Here is a 22,000-nt window from a genome sequence, read left to right on the forward strand (position 1 = left end):
GGTATCTGGCTGAAGTGAGGTATATTTTTGAATCTTGAGATTAGTTGTGTAATAACCAGGTACTTGATACGCATCGTGACATTATATTGTTTGGTGCCCAGAGACCCGTGGAACAAAACAAAATATCACTCTGGTTTATGGTTTATACTGGTGGTGTTAGGGATATATTTTGATAGGAGAGTGACCACATAGTTATTTTTTGCTTTGAATTGTGAATTATTTAGTTGAGTAACTTAGAGAAAATGACTCTGTTCAATGTTCAGAGGTTTTTAGCAGCTCCTTCCATCCAAGAGTTATCTGAATCCAACCTGACTAAGGCACAATGGATTGCTAAGTAACCAATTGGTTCTTAGCCACGTAAAATAAGTGTAATCCTTCGGGCATGGAGAGCTGTTAATCAGGTGGTCTGGTAAAACTAAGCTATACTTACTTAGTAGCATGTGGGGGTAATGTGTCTAGTGGTATGATTAAGGCACAAATCAAATATATTGCAATCCAAGCGTTGATGGACTCTGGTAAAGTAGATGAAGAGTTAGGAGAGGCACAGGAATTGTTGAATGCAGCTGAGGCAGAATTTACAGATAAACATGAGCAAAGGAAAGAGAAAAGTGATGCAGAAGCAGAGCTTAGACGTATAGAAGCAGAAGAAAATTTGATTAAGCTGAGGATACAGGCTGAAAGAGAGAAAATGCAAGCAGAAAGAGAAAGAGAAGATAGAGAGAAAAGAGAAAGAAAGGAAAGAGAAGAAGAAAAAGCAGCAGAAGAAGAAAGAGAAAGAGCAAAAGAAGAAAGAGAAAGAGCAAAAGAGGAGAGAGAAAGAGCAAGACATGAAAGGGAGATGGAGTTAATAAAAGCTCGATCCACATTACCTGTAATACCGTCTAACCCTACTCAAGGTAATTCAGACCCTGTATTTGATGTAGTAAGAGTGCAGAAGTTAATTCCGAAATTTACAGAAGAAGCCCCAGATGAGTTTTTTGATCACTTTGAAAAAGTAGCTTCAGGTATGGGATGGCCAGAAGATAAATGGTCGGTCTTGTTACAGAGTGTTCTCATTGGTAAAGGAAGAAGTGCCTATTTAGCCTTATCAGCTGATCAGTGTAAAGAGTACAAGGTACTTAAACATAATGTGCTACAAGTTTACCAGATGACCCCTGAATATTATAATGAAAGATTCAGATCTTTGAGAAAGGATGACAAGATAACTTTCTTGGATTATGCTTACAAAGTAAGAAGATGTTTTAAACGATGGTTGGAGGCTGCTAAAGTTAAATCTATGGACGAACTTGAGGAGTTAGTAGTTCTAGAACAATATCTTAGAGGAATTCCTGAACACATAAGAGCCTATTTAAGAGAGAGAGAGGTTAAAAACTTGACAAAGCTGCTACATTGAGCGAAGATTTTAATATAATTTCTAGCAAAAGAAATTATAATGTCAAGTACCAGAACCAACAACGCACAGGTTTCAGATCTCATCCAAATTTCAGGAACATTACAACTGGAAATCCTTCTAGTGGCTATGCCAATACAAAGTCAGGTAACACCCTCAGCAATTAAATGTTAAATCCTCATCATCCAGTCAGTTTTCAAGACAGATACAGAAGACTAATGTTGTCTGCTACAAGTGTGGAAGAGTAGGACACTACAGTCGAGATTGTTATCAGACACAACAGCAGACCAAACCAGTTGGTCAAGTGGTTAAAGGTAACCAGGTGAAGCAAACTACGAAGAGCAGTGTGGGAACGACTGAGACTAAACAAGCAGAGTGTTTAGCAACCAGTGGAAATGTAACTTCAAGCAGTGAGTGGCTGAGCAGCTTGGAGGCTTTTAAGCCATATATCTATGAAGGTACGCTGACAACTCAAGGAGGAAGTGTGCAGGTACCAGTCAAGGTATTACGTGATACGGGGAGTAACCATAGTGTGGTAGTTCGTGGTGCTCACCCATTAGTTGGAGAAGAATCTCACCGGAGATTCAGTTATTTTGAAGGGTATAGGAGGAGAAGAGGTAACTCCTATATGCCGCTTGCATTTGTCCTGTGAATTGGTGACAGGAAATGTTGATTTTGCTGTAAAGGACTCACTAGCTGTTGAAGGTGTACATGTTTTACTGGGTAATGAAGTTGGTGGTGTACCATTTGTTCCTTGTCCTATAGTGACAGACAAACCATTAAGGGTTAGTCCTACTGTAGATTTAGAGAAGAAAAACCCCCACCTGTTTCCAAGTTGTGTAACTACCAGGAGTATGAAGAGAACTATGTCTGCAAGTGAAGATACTGAGGATTTACCTGCACCAGAAGAATCAAGTGAAGGATCTTTAAGCTTAGAAGAACTGTTCCAGGAAAGTGAAGTTTCCCCTAGTGTTAGTAATGAAGAGATTTCCCAAGAAGAAGAGGTTCCTGTTGTTATTGAAGAGACTCCGAGTAGTCAAAGAGTTCCTGAAGATAGTAGTGAAACTACAGAAGCAGAATTAGCAGATATGGAGAGTTCAACCCTTGAAGTTGGTCAAGTGACAAGAGAGAAGCTAATGAAACTGCAGAAGAGGGATACAACGTTGGCTGATTTGTTCTTCAGAGTTGTTGATCAAGAAGAGATGCAACAAACTCCTACCTGTTATTATCTAAAGGAAGGATTGCTAATGAGGAAGCATCGACCTGCAGATATACCAGGAAATGCTGAATGGGGTGAATATCATCAAATTTTGATTCCATATCCATTGAGGAAACAAGTTGTAGCAGTAGCGCACGAGTCTGGACATATGGGAATCAGGAAGACTGTTGAGAAGGTTATGAAGTATTTTTTCTGGCCTGGACTTCATAAGGACGTTAGCAAATTTTGCAGAATGTGTCACACATGCCAGATAGCTGGAAAACCGAATGAAACCATTCAGAAAGCACCCCTACATCCCATAGAAGTTAGAGGAGAACCCTTTAGCAAGGTAATTATAGATGTGGTTGGGCCACTTCCGAAAACAAAGAAAGGAAATGAATATCTATTAACATTAATGTGTCCAGTGACTAGGTATCCTGAGGCGATTCCTGTAAGAAGTATAAGTGCAAAGGTAATTGCTGAGAAGTTGGTGGAGTTTTTCTCCAAGTTTGGAATACCAGAAATTGTGCAAAGTGATAGAGGAACGAACTTTACTTCAAAATTATTCCAGGATGTGATGAACTTGTTAAGAGTAAAACAACAGTTATCAACTGCTTATCATCCAGAGACTCAAGGAGCCTTGGAAAGGTTCCACCAGACATTGAAAAGTATGTTAACTAAGTATTGTAATGAATCAGGAAGAGAATGGGATGCTGGTTTACCTTTAATGTTATTTGAAGTTAGGAATGCTTATCAAGAAAGCATGGGATGTTCACCAAATGAAATGATTTTTGGTCGAGACATTAGAGGTCCATTGAAGATTCTTGCAGAGAATTGGGAAGAAAATCAAGAGGAAATCCAAGGAGAATATGTGAAGAACTTGAGGAAAAGATTAAGAGAAATTAGAAAATTCTCTTTAGAAAATTTGAAAATAAGTCAAGAGAAAATGAAAAGGAAATATGATGCTAAAACTAAGCTAAGAAATTTTAGTATTGGACAGCAAGTTCTAGTGTTCTTACCAGTGAAAAGATTTCCCCTTACCAATAAGTTTCAAGGTCCTTATAGGATAATAGAGAAGTTAAGTGATCGAACTTATGTGATTGAAACACCAGGAAGAAGAAAACGACAGAGGAAGATACATGTGAATCTTTTGAAACCTTACTTCTCAGAGACTAAAACTGAAACAGTGTCAATAACACAAACAACTTCATCTACAGAGGACGATGACGGCTACGAATTAGGAGCTGAAAACAAGATGAACAATTCTTCAATATTAGAAAATTTGGAAGATAAACTAAAACATCTGAGTGTTGAGCAAAGTAGTGAATTAAGTGAAGTTATTCAAAGTTTCCCTGAAATTTTTGCAGATGTACCTAGGTGTACCAATCTGACAAAGCATGAGATAAAGATCAGAGAAGATGGAAAACCTTTTAAAATGAGAGCTTATCGCTTATCGCCTTTTCATCGAGATGTTTTGAAGAAAGAAGTTGAATATTTGTTGCAGCATGGATTAGCAGAACCCAGTTCAAGTCATTATAGTTCCCCTTGTGTGTTAGTGAAGAAACCAGATGGCTCATTTAGGATGTGTACTGATTATAGGAAACTGTATTCCATCAGTGTGGCTGACAATTATCCCTTGCCTCTTATTGATCAATTACTTGATAATATTGGGCAAGCCAAATTTGTTTCCAAGATAGACTTGTTGAAAGGATATTACCAAATTCCCTTAGATGAGAATGCTAAGTTGCTGTCAGCTTTCATTACTCCTTTTGGACTGTATCAATACACTGTTTTGCCGTTTGGTCTGATGAATGCACCTGCAACATTCCAGCGAGTGATGGATCAACTACTAGGATCAATAGAAGGAGTAGGTGTATACCTTGATGACATTGTGATTTATTCTAATACATGGGAAGAACATCTGAAGATATTAAGGAAAGTGTTCAAGAAACTTCGGGAAGCAGGACTAACAATCAACTTACAAAAAAGTGAGTTTGGAAAGGCAACTGTACAGTATCTAGGATTTGAAGTTGGAAAAGGCCTTCTCGCTCCTATTGACGCTAATGTAGAAGGTATCCGTAAGGCTACCCCTCCTGCTACGAGGAAACAGCTACAAAGATTTTTGGGCATGGCTGGATTTTATCGCCGATTCTGTCCAAATTTCTCAGCCGTAGTAGCTCCCTTAACTGACTTAACCAGTCCTAAAAGAAAGTTTGATTGGACTCCAGAATGTCAAGAATCATTTGAGAAGGTTAAAGCCATATTAACTTTAAGACCAGTGCTTCAAGCTCCAGACTTCAATAAAAAGTTCGTGATACAAGTTGATGCATCCGACTGTGGAATTGGAGCTGTTCTACTTCAAGAAGATGACAACAAAATCTTCCATCCAGTATGTTTCATGTCTTCAAAGTTGAAAAAGCACCAGAAAACTTACTCAACAATTGAAAAAGAAACATTAGCATTAATCACAGCATTGAAAAAAAAGTTTGAAGTGTATGTGAACCGACCTAGGAATGAAGAAATTTTAGTGTTGTCGGATCACAACCCAATCTCATTCATCAATAAGATGAAAAATAATATGAGACTGACCAGGTGGTCTTTATGCCTGCAACCGTATAATGTAAGTGTTAAACACATTTCAGGAAAAGATAATGTCATAGCAGATTATTTATCCCGTTGTGAATCGCTGGATTCAAACCCGGGATAAGTAATCTTCTCGGGGGAGGAATTTCATGATATTGCCTTGTAATATGTATATCCTCCTATAATTTTGACATATTTACTTTTTTCATGTGTTATGTTCAATGATAATGATTGTTGAAGTATCATATTTAGTTTCGCATCAGATCTCAAAACTACTAATGATAACTTGAGAGCGTAATTTAGAATTGTTAATACAATTTTAGTAGTAACTTAATTTGGAACGAATATCTTTCTTGGTAAAAGCGTAGTATGTGAACACGTGTGTGTGTCCACCAGGGCTTGTTTCATTTCAGTTGTCATCAGTTCAGATAAGAGTGAGCGCTTTGTTTTAGGTTAGCGATGACAGGTTTGCAAAACAAACGCTGATTCGTCCCATACGGGCTCGAGACGAGTGATTTCATGTTGTTACATGCGTTGTTCGAGTCACGTATGCCACTTGGAGAGAAAGAATACGTGTCCTGATCAATTACGTCATGTTTTGTAAGATTGCGTTCAAAACGTTTTGCTGGGATGACGTAACTTTCTTCTAGAAGCTTCTCCATTGTCTCTCGCACCCAAAACGCTTTAGTGACGTCACCTCCCTGCTTCTAGAACTTTTGTATCTCGTACCCAAAATGCTTTAATGACATCATGTAATTGTTTCACGTATTACTGGAATCCTCAAAATTTGTTTCATTCTGATTTCTGAGACCAGTCGATTTGGTTCCATCTCTCTCTCTCTCTCTCTCTCTCTCTCATTCCTGATTAGGAAGAGATTACTTTTAACGTAATTTTTTGTGGTCACTTTTAACATTAACTTTTGAGATCTGAATTTAGCAAAGTTATTTAGTTCGTAACGGCGCCTGGTAAAAAAGTGTGTATTGTGTAACGCAGCTGCAGCAAGTAATTTACAGAGGTTTTCACAAGTTGTGTAAGGTAACGTGAAATTTTACTTATTGATACCATGGTATGATAAGTTAGGAGGTTATGGTATGATAAGTTAGGAGGTTATGGTGTGATAAGTTAGGAAATTTTGAACAAGTGAAATCATTATTGATAAATCTTACGTGTATTTTTGTGTGTATTTCTATTTACAGTTTCTTTATGTTTTCACATTTTTTATGTTTGTGATGTAACATTTATTTACATAGCATTGTAAATATTTCTTGGTAATTTAACATTGCATACTTAATTTAACATTGCATACTTAATTTAACATTGCATATTTGATTTCATTTATTGAGATTTTCTTTTTAAATCTTGAGTAATTCTTGATAGTTTAAATTTTGCTTGATTAATTTAAATTCCTGATAAAGTTTTTGTGAATTAGTTTTGTTTCATAATTTAATTCAAGAATTGATTAAGTGTTGTGTTATTTTCGAGTAATAGTGAATTTTTCAGATTGTGAATTCTAATTAATTGTGAATTTTAATTATAAACTTTGAATCTGAAAATAAATTTTTGTATTTAACATTTTTAGAAAAACAGTGTTTCATTTATTGATCACCAGTGAATAAGATTGATTGTGTGTGCATAAGGCAAAGTGTTAACATTTTTTGTTCTTTTAGTTTTGCTAAAGTGAATTAAGACCAGGGAAACAGTTAGAGTTTTTTGATGGAGTGATGCCCTTTTACTCTAGAAGATTTCTAGTTTAATTTTTGATATCTCACACATATTCTGATGAACTTAGTTTGATTTTTCAAGTGATTGATAAATAAGTTTTTTCTTAAGGGATCACTGTTACCTTTAGAGTATTCAGTCGTAACAATTAATGTTATGAGAGTTCAGGTACCTGGCTGAAGTGAGGTATATTTTTGAATCTTGAGATTAGTTGTGTAATAACCAGGTACTTGATACGCATCGTGACATTATATTGTTTGGTGCCCAGAGACCCGTGGAACAAAACAAAATATCACTCTGGTTTATGGTTTATACTGGTGGTGTTAGGGATATATTTTGATAGGAGAGTGACCACATAGTTATTTTTTGCTTTGTATTGTGAATTATTTAGTTGAGTAACTTAGAGAAAATGGCTCTGTTCGATGTTCAAAGGTTTTTAGCAACTCCTTCCATCCAAGAGTTATCTGAATCCAACCTGACTAAGGCACAATAAGCTGTAGGTCCCGTTGCTAAGTAACCAATTGGTTCTTAGCCACGTAAAATAAGTGTAATCCTTCGGGCCAGCCCTAGGAGAGCTGTTAATCAGCTCAGTGGTCTGGTAAAACTAAGCTATACTTACTTAGTAGCATGTGGGGGTAATGTGTCTAGTGGTATGATTAAGGCACAAATCAAATATATTGCAATCCAAGCATTGATGGACTCTGGTAAAGTAGATGAAGAGTTAGGAGAGGCACAGGAATTGTTGAATGCAGCTGAGGCAGAATTTACAGATAAACATGAGCAAAAGAAAGAGAAAAGTGATGCAGAAGCAGAGCTTAGACGTATAGAAGCAGAAGAAAATTTGATTAAGCTGAGGATACAGGCTGAAAGAGAGAAAATGCAAGCAGAAAGAGAAATAGAAGATAGAGAGAAAAGAGAAAGAAAGGAAAGAGAAAAAGAAAAAGCAGCAGAAGAAGAAAGAGAAAGAGCAAAAGAGGAGAGAGAAAGAGCAAGACATGAAAGGGAGATGGAGTTAATAAAAGCTCGATCCACATTACCTGTAACACCGTCTAACCCTACTCAAGGTAATTCAGACCCTGTATTTGATGTAGTAAGAGTGCAGAAGTTAATTCCGAAATTTACAGAAGAAGCCCCAGATGAGTTTTTTGATCACTTTGAAAAAGTAGCTTCAGGTATGGGATGGCCAGCGGATAAATGGTCGGTCTTGTTACAGAGTGTTCTCATTGGTAAAGGAAGAAGTGCCTATTTAGCCTTATCAGCTGATCAGTGTAAAGAGTACAAGGTACTCAAACATAATGTGCTACAAGTTTACCAAATGACCCCTGAATATTATAATGAAAGATTCAGATCTTTGAGAAAGGATGACAAGATAACTTTCTTGGATTATGCCTACAAAGTAAGAAGATGTTTTAAACGATGGTTGGAGGCTGCTAAAGTTAAATCTATGGGCGAACTTGAGGAGTTAGTAGTCCTAGAACAATATCTTAGAGGAATTCCTGAACACATAAGAGCCTATTTAAGAGAGAGAGAGGTTAAGAAACTTGACAAAGCTGCTACATTGAGCGAAGATTTTAACATAATTTCTAGCAAAAGAAATTATAATGTCAAGTACCAGAACCAACAACGCACAGGTTTCAGATCTCATCCAAATTTCAGGAACATTACAACTGGAAATCCTTCTAGTGGCTATGCCAATACAAAGTCAGGTAACATCCTCAGCAATTGAATGTTAAATCCTCATCATCCAGTCTGTTCTCAAGACAGATACGGAAGACTAATGTTGTCTGCTACAAGTGTGGAAGAGTAGGACACTACAGTCGAGATTGTTATCAGACACAACAGCAGACCAAACCAGTTGGTCAAGTGGTTAAAGGTAACCAGATGAAGCAAACTACGAAGAGCAGTGTGGGAACGACTGAGACTAAACAAGCAGAGTGTTTAGCAACCAGTGGAAATGTAACTTCAAGCAGTGAGTGGCTGAGCAGCTTGGAGGCTTTTAAGCCATATATCTATGAAGGTACGCTGACAACTCAAGGAGGAAGTGTGCAGGTACCAGTCAAGGTATTACGTGATACGGGGAGTAACCATAGTGTGGTAGTTCGTGGTGCTCACCCACAGTTGGAGAAGAATCTCACCGGAGATTCAGTTATTTTGAAGGGTATAGGAGGAGAAGAGGTAACTCCTATATGCCGCTTGCATTTGTCCTGTGAATTGGTGACAGGAAATGTTGATTTTGCTGTAAAGGACTCACTAGCTGTTGAAGGTGTATGTGTTTTACTGGGTAATGAAGTTGGTGGTGTACCATTTGTTCCTTGTCCTGTAGTGACAGACAAACCGTTAAGGATTAGTCCTACGGTTGATTTAGAGAAGAAAAACCCCCACCTGTTTCCAAGTTGTGTAACTACCAGGAGTATGAAGAGAACTATGTCTGCAAGTGAAAATAATGAGGATTTACCTGCACCAGAAGAATCAAGTGAAGGATCTTTAAGATTAGAAGAGCTGTTCCAGGAAAGTGAAGTTTCCCCTAGTGTTAGTAATGAAGAGATTTCCCAAGAAGACGAGGATCCTGTTGTTATTGAAGAGACTCCGAGTAGTCAAAGAGTTCCTGAAGACAGTAGTGAAACTACAGAAGCAGAGTTAGCAGATATGGAGAATTCAGCCCTTGAAGTTGGTCAAGTGACTAGAGAGAAGCTAATGAAACTGCAGAAGAGGGATACAACGTTGGCTGATTTGTTCTTCAGAGTTGTTGATCAAGAAGAGATGCAACAAACCTCCACCTGTTATTATCTAAAGGAAGGATTGCTAATGAGGAAGCATCGACCTGCAGATATACCAGGAAATGCTGAATGGGGCGAATATCATCAAATTTTGATTCCATATCCATTAAGGAAACAAGTTGTAGCAGTAGCGCATGAGTCTGGACATATGGGAATCAGGAAGAATGTTGAGAAGATTATGAAGTATTTTTTCTGGCCTGGACTTCACAAGGATGTTAGCAGATTTTGCAGAGAGTGTCACACGTGCCAGATAGCTGGAAAACCGAATGAAACCATTCAGAAAGCACCCCTACATCCCATAGAAGTTAGAGGAGAACCCTTTAGCAAGGTAATTATAGATGTGGTTGGGCCACTTCCGAAAACAAAGAAAGGAAATGAATATCTATTAACATTAATGTGTCCAGTGACTAGGTATCCTGAGGCGATTCCTGTAAGAAGTATAAGTGCAAAGGTAATTGCTGAGAAGTTGGTGGAGTTTTTCTCCAAGTTTGGAATACCAGAAATTGTGCAAAGTGATAGAGGAACGAACTTTACTTCAAAATTATTCCAGGATGTGATGAACTTGTTGGGAGTAAAGCAACAGTTATCAACTGCTTATCATCCAGAGACTCAAGGAGCCTTGGAAAGGTTCCATCAGACATTGAAAAGTATGTTAACTAAGTATTGTAATGAATCAGGAAGAGAATGGGATGCTGGTTTACCTTTAATGTTATTTGAAGTTAGGAATGCTTATCAAGAAAGCATGGGATGTTCACCAAATGAAATGATTTTTGGTCGAGACATTAGAGGTCCATTGAAGATTCTTGCAGAGAATTGGGAAGAAAATCAAGAGGAAATCCAAGGAGAATATGTGAAGAACTTGAGGAAAAGGTTAAGAGAAATTAGAAAATTCTCTTTAGAAAATTTGAAAATAAGTCAAGAGAAAATGAAAAGGAAATATGATGCTAAAACTAAGCTAAGAAATTTTAGTATTGGACAGCAAGTTCTAGTGTTCTTACCAGTGAAAAGATTTCCCCTTACCAATAAGTTTCAAGGTCCTTATAGGATAATAGAGAAGTTAAGTGATCGAACTTATGTGATTGAAACACCAGGAAGAAGAAAACGACAGAGGAAGATACATATGAATCTTTTGAAACCTTACTTCTCAGAGACTAAAACTGAAACAGTGTCAATAACACAAACAACTTCATCTACAGAGGACGATGATAGCTACGAATTGGGAGCTGAAAACAAGATGAACAATTCTTCAATATTAGAAAATTTGGAAGATAAACTAAAACATCTGAGTGTTGAGCAAAGTAGTGAATTAAGTGAAGTTATTCAAAGTTTCTCCGAAATTTTTGCAGATGTACCTAGGCGTACCAATCTGACAAAGCATGAGATAAAGATCAGAGAAGATGGAAAACCTTTTAAAATGAGAGCATATCGCTTATCACCTTTTCATCGAGATGTTTTGAAGAAAGAAGTTGAATATTTGTTGCAGCATGGATTAGCCGAACCCAGTTCAAGTCATTACAGTTCTCCTTGTGTGTTAGTGAAGAAACCAGATGGCTCATTTAGGATGTGTACTGATTATAGGAAACTGAATTCCATCAGTGTGGCTGACAATTATCCCTTGCCTCTTATTGATCAATTACTTGATAATATTGGGCAAGCCAAATTTGTTTCCAAGATAGACTTGTTGAAAGGATATTATCAAATTCCCTTAGATGAGAATGCTAAGTTGCTGTCAGCTTTCATTACTCCTTTTGGACTGTATCAATACACTGTTTTGCCGTTTGGTCTGATGAATGCACCTGCAACATTCCAGCGAGTGATGGATCAACTCCTAGGATCAATAGAAGGAGTAGGTGTATACCTTGATGACATTGTGATTTATTCTAATACATGGGAAGAACATCTGAAGATATTAAGGAAAGTGTTCAAGAAACTTCGGGAAGCAGGACTAACAATCAACTTACAAAAAAGTGAGTTTGGAAAGGCAACTGTACAGTATCTAGGATTTGAAGTTGGTAAAGGCCTTCTCGCTCCTATTGATGCTAATGTAGAAGGTATCCGTAAGGCTACCCCTCCTGCTACGAGGAAACAGCTACAAAGATTTTTGGGCATGGCTGGATTTTATCGCCGATTCTGTCCAAATTTCTAGCCGGAGTAGCTCCCTTAACTGACTTAACCAGTCCTAAAAGAAAGTTTGATTGGACTCCAGAATGTCAAGAATCATTTGAGAAGGTTAAAGCCATATTAACTTTAAGACCAGTGCTTCAAGCTCCAGACTTCAATAAAAAGTTCGTGATACAAGTTGATGCATCCGACTGTGGAATTGGAGCTGTTCTACTTCAAGAAGATGACAACAAAATCTTCCATCCAGTATGTTTCATGTCTTCAAAGTTGAAAAAGCACCAGAAAACTTACTCAACAATTGAAAAAGAAACATTAGCATTAATCACAGCATTGAAAAAGTTTGAAGTGTATGTGAACCGACCTAGGAATGAAGAAATTTTAGTGTTGTCGGATCACAACCCAATCTCATTCATCAATAAGATGAAAAATAATATGAGACTGACCAGGTGGTCTTTATGCCTGCAACCGTATAATGTAAGTGTTAAACACATTTCAGGAAAAGATAATGTCATAGCAGATTATTTATCCCGTTGTGAATCGTTGGATTCAAACCCGGGATAAGTAATCTTCTCGAGGGAGGAATTTCATGATATTGCCTTGTAATACGTATATCCTCCTATAATTTTGACATATTTACTTTTTTCATGTGTTATGTTCAATGATAATGATTGTTGAAGTATCATATTTAGTTTCGCATCAGATCTCAAAACTACTAATGATAACTTGAGAGCGTAATTTAGAATTGTTAATACAATTTTAGTAGTAACTTAATTTGGAACGAATATCTTTCTTGGTAAAAGCGTAGTATGTGAACACGTGTGTGTGTCCACCAGGGCTTGTTTCATTTCAGTTGTCATCAGTTGAGATAAGAGGGAACGCTTTGTTTTAGGTTAGCGATGACAGGTTTGCAAAACAAACGCTGATTCGTCCCATACGGGCTCGAGACGAGTGATTTCATGTTGTTACATGCGTTGTTCGAGTCACGTATGCCACTTGGAGAGAAAGAATACGTGTCCTGATCAATTACGTCATGTTTTGTAAGATTGCGTTCAAAACGTTTTGCTGGGATGACGTAACTTTCTTCTAGAAGCTTCTCCATTGTCTCTCGCACCCAAAACGCTTTAGTGACGTCACCTCCCTGCTTCTAGAACTTTTGTATCTCGTACCCAAAATGCTTTAATGACATCATGTAATTGTTTCACGTATTACTGGAATCCTCAAAATTTGTTTCATTCTGATTTCTGAGACCAGTCGATTTGGTTCCATCTCTCTCTCTCTCTCTCTCTCTCTCTCTCATTCCTGATTAGGAAGAGATTACTTTTAACATAATTTTTTGTGGTCACTTTTAACATTAACTTTTGAGATCTGAATTTAGCAAAGTTATTTAGTTCGTAACGGCGCCTGGTAAAAAAGTGTGTATTGTGTAACGCAGCTGCAGCAAGTAATTTACAGAGGTTTTCACAAGTTGTGTAAGGTAACGTGAAATTTTACTTATTGATACCATGGTATGATAAGTTAGGTAGTTGTGGTATGATAAGTTAGGAAATTTTGAACAAGTGAAATCATTATTGATAAATCTTACGTGTATTTTTGTGTGTATTTCTATTTACAGTTTCTTTATGTTTTCACATTTTTTATGTTTGTGATGTAACATTTATTTACATAGCATTGTAAATATTTCTTGGTAATTTAACATTGCATACTTAATTTAACATTGCATACTTAATTTAACATTGCATATTTGATTTCATTTATTGAGATTTTCTTTTTAAATCTTGAGTAATTCTTGATAGTTTAAATTTTGCTTGATTAATTTAAATTCCTGATAAAGTTTTTGTGAATTAGTTTTGTTTCATAATTTAATTCAAGAATTGATTGAGTGTTGTGTTATTTTCGAGTAATAGTAAATTTTTCAGATTGTGAATTCTAATTAATTGTGAATTTTAATTATAAACTTTGAATCTGAAAATAAATTTTTGTATTTAACATTTTTAGAAAAACAGTGTTTCATTTATTGATCACCAGTGAATAAGATTGATTGTGTGTGCATAAGGCAAAGTGATAAACAAGTTTTGTTCTTTTAGTTTTGCTAAAGTGAATTAAGACCAGGGAAACAGTTAGAGTTTTTTGATGGAGTGATGCCCTTTTACTCTAGAAGATTTCTAGTTTAATTTTTGATATCTCACACATATTCTGATGAACTTAGTTTGATTTTTCAAGTGATTGATAAATAAGTTTTTTCTTAAGGGATCACTGTTACCTTTAGAGTACTCAGTCGTAAAAATTAATGTTATGAGAGTTCAGGTATCTGGCTGAAGTGAGGTATATTTTTGAATCTTGAGATTAGTTGTGTAATAACCAGGTACTTGATACACATCGTGACAATACATATACATTAAGCATAGTCTATAGAAACATTTGTGCTCTGGAGTGAGAGTTGTAATTTTCAACCTTATGGTAGGGGGACGTAAGGAGGAAAATTCTCTGGTACACACGCTGCACCTGCTTCAACGTTGTCATGAGAGAGAGAGAGATGGAAGTTCCTCCTTCCTCCCTTCCTCTTTCTCTCTCTCTCTCTCTCTCTCTCTCTCTCTCTCTCTCTCTATCGCTTGCTTTTACTGTACATTCGAGTTAAAATTTCCAGAGCTGAATGAATGCCCGCCGTTAAAGAGATGATATTTCGTAACTGTTCGTGAAACGGGTTGAGGGAGGTTTGTGGTAGGGAGGGTGGGAGGGGTTGCTCGGAGGGATGGGGGCCCGGGGATGCCAGCCTCACCAGGCCCAACTTCCACTGTCTTCCAGGCTCCAGCCTTGCGTTAGTGTATCTCTAGACTTTGTGAGAATTGGATGTAGTTCGTTGGCCCAAGCCCGGTGTGTAGGATACGGTAACGTATTAAGTGGCTTTATTGTTTCATCATATGTATATATATACACCTTGTATGTATATATGCACATACATTGATATATATATATATATATATATATATATATATATATATATATATATATATATATATATATATATATATATATATATATATATATGCATAGTATATGCATTATATACATTATTTTAAGGACGTTCGAATATGTTCATTCTCAGGGCTAACTCCAACCACGTGGTTAATCCTGAAATTGTAGCACCTTTTTGGATTAGAGGATTAAATGCCTCCTTCGGTAGGATGGGAAACATGTTTAGGTATTATCTAGAGTCCCTACACACACACACACACACTCAAATTTATCCCTTCCCTCCCCCCCACGCCACCACATCCCTCCCTCCAAGGTCCAGACCCACCAAAATGTCCAGTATTTTTTTTATTGTCATTTTTGATAATACGTCTTGTTATCATCACTGTTTTATTATTAGAATGATTCCTGAAGCATTTTGTAGCATACTTTGTATTGAGAGAGAGAGAGAGAGAGAGAGAGAGAGAGAGAGAGAGAGAGAGAGAGAGAGAGAGAGAGAGAGAGAGAGAGAGATTCTCCTCCCGAGAATCAGTCCTATAAGTGTTCTCGTATTCAAATTCTGACATAGGAAATGTTTATGACTGAGAATACGACCGTACAGGCCTATGTATGAATGCATGTATGTTTGTATGTATGTATGCATGTATGTATGCATGTATGTGTATGTATGTATGTGGCGTGGCTGCATGAAACCTCATTCCCTAGCAACATAACTAGAACAGATTATATATATATATATATATATATATATATATATATATATATATATATATATATATATATATATATATATATATATATATATATATATATTTATATATATATTTCAGAAAATATGGCTGCTACAATTTTAAAGGACACATATATGCATTTCATAGCTTCAATGCTTTAAGATGTGATGGAAGAATTTTTGGAGCGAGATGGTACTGACAGAGGCCGTCAGTTGTAAAATCTTTGTGTTCAGCAAATAGTTTGATTCCTCAGCTATCTGCGTGAGAACCTCAGCAATATTGCCGGTCAGGTGATCTCCGAAGTGTTATGTATATTCGTGAGTACGTGCGTTAATTTGATCTAGATTATGCTAAAATCTGCCCTAAAAGTGAGTTTGATCGTTCATTAACGTGATAGAACTGCAGTTGTCTAGACGTAGCTTTGGAGAGGATCCAGGCTTTGAATCGGCAGATAAGGTAGAGTTTGAAATCTCTGTTTTTATGGGAGGAAATTGAACTTGTGATTTTTACCATGATTTTCTGATCATTATGAACTTTTGAACTGGTGTGGGAGATTTAATATGAATATTCATACCTCTTTTATATTATTATTTTGTTATGTTACGTTTGCCATATCTTGGCTATGCATTTTACACTTTCCATTATTGTGTTTTGCATTTCATATATTTTTGGGAGTTTTCTATCATGTTTAATTCTTCCGACAGATGTCTGTGGACAGTGTGGACTGGTTCGAATAACATGTGGTAGACTGTTTTTTTGACATGACTTTAGTTATTGATTTGGGGAGTATGTGTGAGTTTGGATATTTTCAGGCTATTAGCCATAGTGAGACTTCTTTAATCAGAAGTGTTTTGCAGTTTAGAGTTTAGTTATCTGACTCGATAATTCATTTATTATGCATTTTAATCTTTGCTTTGTTTTATTCATTTCTTGTTGGGTTATTTGAATAATAAACCTATTTTTGTAGAAACTATTGCGTTTCTTTAAATAGTCCATTCAATTGCTTGGTGAGAATGAGTGAGATTCGGGTGGGTGAACTTCGGAAAATGGTGAGAGAGAGAGAGAGAGAGGGAGAGAGAGAGGGAGGAGAAAAAAAGGATGCAAGTGTTATCGTGAGCGAACCTTCATACGCTTTTTCCTGAAGAAAGATTGTAGAGCACGTTACGTACACTTTCAAAAAAGTGTTAATTCTGTTTCCTTGTAACAGAGTTAAATGGTGGCAGCGGTGTCTCGTGATTTTAAATGGTGGCAGCATGATTTTAATGTCTTTAATGATGGCGAAAGAGGGAGATTACTAATAGACTAATTGGTAACGTTGATGCCCAAGGCATAGCCGACCTCACCTAAGGCGACGAGTCAGTGTTGAATGACTGAGTGGGTCGTGATTACGTGTATACACGGGTGATTACGCGCTAATACGGGGAATCTTTGTTTTTTTCCGTCTCTATTCGAGTACTGGGAGTGGGGAGTTGTGAAATAGATCTGGATGATCTCTAGAGCAATTTTGGGGTTAACAAAATACCCAAATAAGTGTGAATAGTGGCGATTGTGAGTTAATTACGCAAATGATGATTCAACAAGATTCGCGCTGGTTTTTTTTTTGCTTCGTCTTCGAGTGGGTGACGTCACAGGTTAGCAAGTAGAGTGATAGGTGCTCCGTTTTCTGTTTCAAATTGGTAAGTACCCCATTCTCGTAAGTTGCGCAGAACGCTGTTTTCTGTTCTTCTTTTAGAGGGGGTAACTTTTACCTTTCTCTAGTGTTCCTTTTGGTTTCTTTTTATATTTGTTACGCTCAGGGCGTGTGATTACTCACAAAATGCCGGACGATGCAGCAAGCACATCCCAATCAGTTGTGGTGCATAAAGTGACGAGCGTTAGCGCGGGAATTAGTAATTTTAAAGGGTTAGTTGATGGGAAGCCAACCCAAAATATAGAAACTTTCATTGAGTCAGTGAACAATTATCTGAATTCCAAGAAAATTACGAATGGTGCTGAAGCTTTAACAGAGGCTAAATCATTTCTGGATTTAGATAAAGGAGATATTGGGAAACGAGCACGCAGTTTCGGGTTCAGAAGGTGTAAAACTTGGAATGAACTGCAGAAATTTCTACGAGCTACTTATGGCGGAGTTCAACGTGAATGCGCAGTTCGGAATTTGCGAGAGTTTCTCAAAATAAAGAAGGGCAATGATTCACTAGTCACATACAGTGCGAATTTATTTGATGCAGTAGTTGAATTAAAGAAATCTATAACAGGTTCTCCATGGGTAACTGGAAATAATATCTCCTTAGATAATTTTGAAAGATTGTTACACTTTGCTTGCCTTTTAACGTCGGTCCCAGATGTAATTGTAGATAGTTTTGATAAGAGAATTGATCAGGATACAGATGAATCCTTTTGTTTGCACAGATTAATAAAAATCTATCAAAATGCCCGACACTGGACAGTACTTTTGTACAGGGAGGTGCAAAGATGTCAGCTGCGGTTTCGAAACCACAGAATAATGATAGTCGCTCGCATTCGGGAAATGATGCAACAGCGAAGACATGTGCACGAGTAGAATCGAAGAAAATTCCAGAGAGATCAGTCACAACGATACGTTGTTTTAATTGTGATAAACTAGGACATAGTAAAGCAAATTGCAGAGTGAGATATTGTTCAGTTTGCAAATCTTCAGATCATGGATGGAGATTTTGCCCAGCCACGAAGAATAGAGAATATTCAGGGAAGTCACGGGGAGGTTTTTCTAGATATGACAGGAGAATTCCACATGATGCAAGTTCTAGATACACAAAGGAACAGCAGAATTTTCACAAGATAAGTTCGAAAACGGACACAGGATAATGAGTAATCAGGTCTTAGAGTCAACAGAACCTAGGCCGATTGTACGTGGATTCTCTAATGGCAATGAAATTTTTGTTTTCATTGATTCTGGTAGCTCAGTTAACTTAGTAAATGCTGACTTTTTTCATTCGAAATTTCCAGAGTGCAAATTAGTCCCTTCTAGTGAGACAGTGTGTGATGTACAAGCGAGGAAACTGAATATTTTAGGTTCGTCATTTCTTACGCTTTGTATCGGCGGAAAGACAATAGTAGAATCATTTTTGGTCATAGAAGGATTAGCCTTAGGTGAAATGGTTTTGCTAGGACACCCTTCTTGCATGCGACATAACATCAACATTCTTACGGGAGTTCAGGGGATTACAATAGGTGAGTCAGGTTGTTTTGTTCCATATATACACAGGAAAAAAACTTGTGAGAAACCTAAGACACAGTCGGAGACATGTGTAACACATTCATTAGAGAGTGAAGATATTCCGCAAAGATCTTTCAAAGGATTTTTGTTGGAAGATATTGAATTGCAACCGCGAGTTCCTACATTGGTTAAAGTGTCGCTGAAAGAGAAAAAGTTTCCTTCTCAAGTGTGCGTTGTTGAGGGAACCGAGAAATTCAAAGACGTTGTGAGTACGGTGTCAGTGAATGAAATTACAGTCGCAGGCGTGACTTCAGTAGAATGAGTCAGCTATCAAGACTCAGTGAAAAAATATCACAAGGGTACTTATGTAATTGATTTTGAAGAGTTTAATGAAGAACATAAACTAGTGAGTTTTTGTGGAGACGGGAATATGTTTCCTAACGAGGAGCAACAGTTCCGAAGTCAGGTTCTACATGAACATTTGGCTAAAGTTGATTATCCTGAGTATTCAGATAAAGTAGAGAAAGTGTTGAAAGAATATCTAGATATCATTGCTTTGAAGGGAGATAAATTAGGAGTTACAGATGTTTTAGAACATTCAATCCGCCTAGAAAAGGGGACAAATCCTATATATGTTCCAGCATATCGAATTCCTTTTAAGATCAGAGAAGAAGTAGAAAAAGAAGTTCAGAAGTGGGAGTCGGAAGGCATTATTAGACCGTCCAATTCTCCGTTTAATTTTCCTTTGCTTGCAGTTCCTAAGAAAGACGGTAGTATCAGAGTTTGTGTAGATTTTCGTAAATTGAATGAAAAAACATGCCCAGATAGATATCCGGTAGCTTGTTTGCCTGATTTGTTTATTGAGATCGGTGGCAAGAATATATATTCATCTATAGATCTTATGCAAGGGTTTTTACAGGTTCCCCTTTGTGAGAGTAGCCGTAAATATACAGCATTTTCGGTACCAAAGGGACATTACGAGTTTAATAGGATGCCTTTTGGATTACAAGGGTCCCCAATAACATTTACTAGACTGGTTAACACAGTACTTCATGGCTTGTTAGGAAAGTCGGTGTTTGTGTACATGGATGACATTCTCATATGCACAGATACAATTGAAGAACATCTAAGGGTGTTAAAAGAAGTCCTCAAGCGATTACGGTTCGCTGGATTAAAGGTCAAATTGGCAAAATGTGAGTTTCTGAAGAGAAAAATTGTCTATTTAGGACATGTTATCTCTAAAGAGGGAGTTAGAGTGAATGATGAGAAAGTTAAAGCCATTGTGAATTTTCCAGTTCCCAAAACCAGGAAACAAATTCGTTCGTTCCTAGGTATGTCGGGTTTCTTTCGCCGTTTTGTGCGGAATTTTTCTACAATAGCGTCTCCATTGACAGAGTTGTTACGAGAAGACGTTAAGTTTGTTTGGGGTGATAGTCAACAATTAGCTTTTGAGAAGCTTAAGAACGCTTTGGTGAACCCACCAGTTTTGAAGTTTCCAGATTTTAGTCAACCGTTCACCTTAGTGACTGACGCGAGTCAGGAAGGTGTTTGATGCAGAAATTTGAGGGGAAATTACACCCAATTGCTTTTTATAGCAGAAAGTTCAAAACGCGTGGTAGTAACGAAAGGCTGATGTCAGTTGTGGACAAGGAGGCTTTCGCAGTCGTCTCTAGCCTTGTTCATTTTAAGATGTTGTTGTTGGGAAATAAAGTTGAGATTTTTACAGATCATCAACCGTTGTTAGAGCTTTTTAATAAGCCAAATTTGTCGCCCAAGAGAGCACGTTGGTTCCTAACATTGAGAGATTTTGATGCAAACCTCAAATACATTGAAGGTAAGCATAATGTAGTTGCAGATGCATTGAGCAGATACTTTCCGGTCGAGGATGAGGAAATACACACCGAATCCTGTGTGGGAGAAGAGAGTAAATATTTGGTGTCTAATGTCTCTGATATTAGTAGTTCCTACGTTCCTACAGTGCATACTTCGGGGAGAAATAGTGAGTCGGCAGTCTCGGGAGAGATTGTTATTCGTGATAGTGAGAGTAACGCAGTGTGTTATATTACGGGTGAAAATGTCACTTGGGACATAGGCTTGCTGGAACAAAAGCAAGATGAAGATAAATTGTTGTCAGATGCTAAGGCATTTCTTAGGGGAGTTTCACCGAAGAAAGGGTATAAGTTGCCTTTTTCTGGTCTAGAGTTGGAGAATAATTTATTGGTGAGGAAAGTTAAGTATAACTTGCGAAGTACTCGAAGCATGGGTGAGATTACACAAATCATCGTGCCAGAGAGTCTAGTACCACAAGTTCTAGACATTGTACATTGTAAATTTGGTTCTCCTCATTTAGGTGTGGACAAGACGTATGAAAACGTCAGGTCAAAGTTCTTTTGGAAAAATATGTTTTCCGCAGTAGAAGCCTTTGTGAAGAAGTGCGCTATTTGCAATGCGAATAAGCCAGCGACGACAGTGTCGTGTCGTTTGGGTTCATATCCCATACCACATAGGCCGTTTCAGAGAGTGCATATGGATATTCTGGGTAACTTCTCAGAGTCCGCTTATGGTTATAGACATTTATTAGTAGTTGTTGATGAGTTGACTCGCTTTGTCGAGATTTTCCCACTGAAATACAAATCAGCTGAGGAAGTTGCTATAGCGTTCTTTAAGGGGATAATTTGTCGATATGGTGTTCCTGAATGTCTGATCACAGACAATGGTAGGGAGTTTATTAATAAGACTTTAGATGGTCTTGCCAGTTTGTTGGGGATAAAGAAAGTATCTATAATCCCGTATAGACCTGAAGCAAATGGGTTGTGTGAGAGGGCGAATCGGAAAGTAATCGAAGCTTTGCGCATGACGGTGGGTGGTTTCGATACACATTGGGACAGATCGTTGGATGAAGTGCGATATAGTATCAATACTATGATGAATGACACAATTAAGATATCTCCAGCAGAAGCTTTGTATGGGTACAAGTTGAAAGGACCTTTTGATTTGTTACCAGAGCGAGTTCAAGGTGATGTTACAGTCACTTCGTTGATAATTACAGCGAGAGAAAGATTTGCACGTATCAGTAAAGAACTTGAACTTAGTTCGTGCGCAATGGTAGAGAAAAGTAACGCGAAATCGAGGGGAGTAGCTTTTTCGATGGGTGATAGAGTGTTTGTTAAAGTGAATGTTCGGAATGATCTGAATTATAAATTAAGTCCGAAGTTCCACGGACCTTTTGAGATTGTAGAGATCAAAAGAGGGAATAGATTTGTAGTTAAAGATGTAAACACTGGAGTGACGAAATTGACTCATATTTCGAAGTTG

At 37.4% G+C, this 22,000-nt stretch overlaps 1 protein-coding gene across 1 annotated transcript in view; it reads left to right on the forward strand.

Moving 5' to 3' along the window:
- The first annotated feature begins 8,762 nt into the window (after positions 1–8,762).
- LOC136838168 (uncharacterized) overlaps positions 8,763–22,000 on the forward strand; it is an 864,161-nt gene continuing 850,923 nt past the window's right edge. The window contains exon 1 of the mRNA XM_067103042.1: positions 8,763–14,092. Within this exon, the coding sequence (XP_066959143.1) occupies positions 8,772–11,813 (3,042 nt within the window). The 5' untranslated portion in view covers positions 8,763–8,771 and the 3' untranslated portion in view covers positions 11,814–14,092. The remainder of the gene's footprint in view (positions 14,093–22,000) is intronic.

Source organism: Macrobrachium rosenbergii, unplaced genomic scaffold, assembly GCF_040412425.1.
Source record: "Macrobrachium rosenbergii isolate ZJJX-2024 unplaced genomic scaffold, ASM4041242v1 171, whole genome shotgun sequence".
Classification (NCBI taxonomy): domain Eukaryota; kingdom Metazoa; phylum Arthropoda; class Malacostraca; order Decapoda; family Palaemonidae; genus Macrobrachium; species Macrobrachium rosenbergii.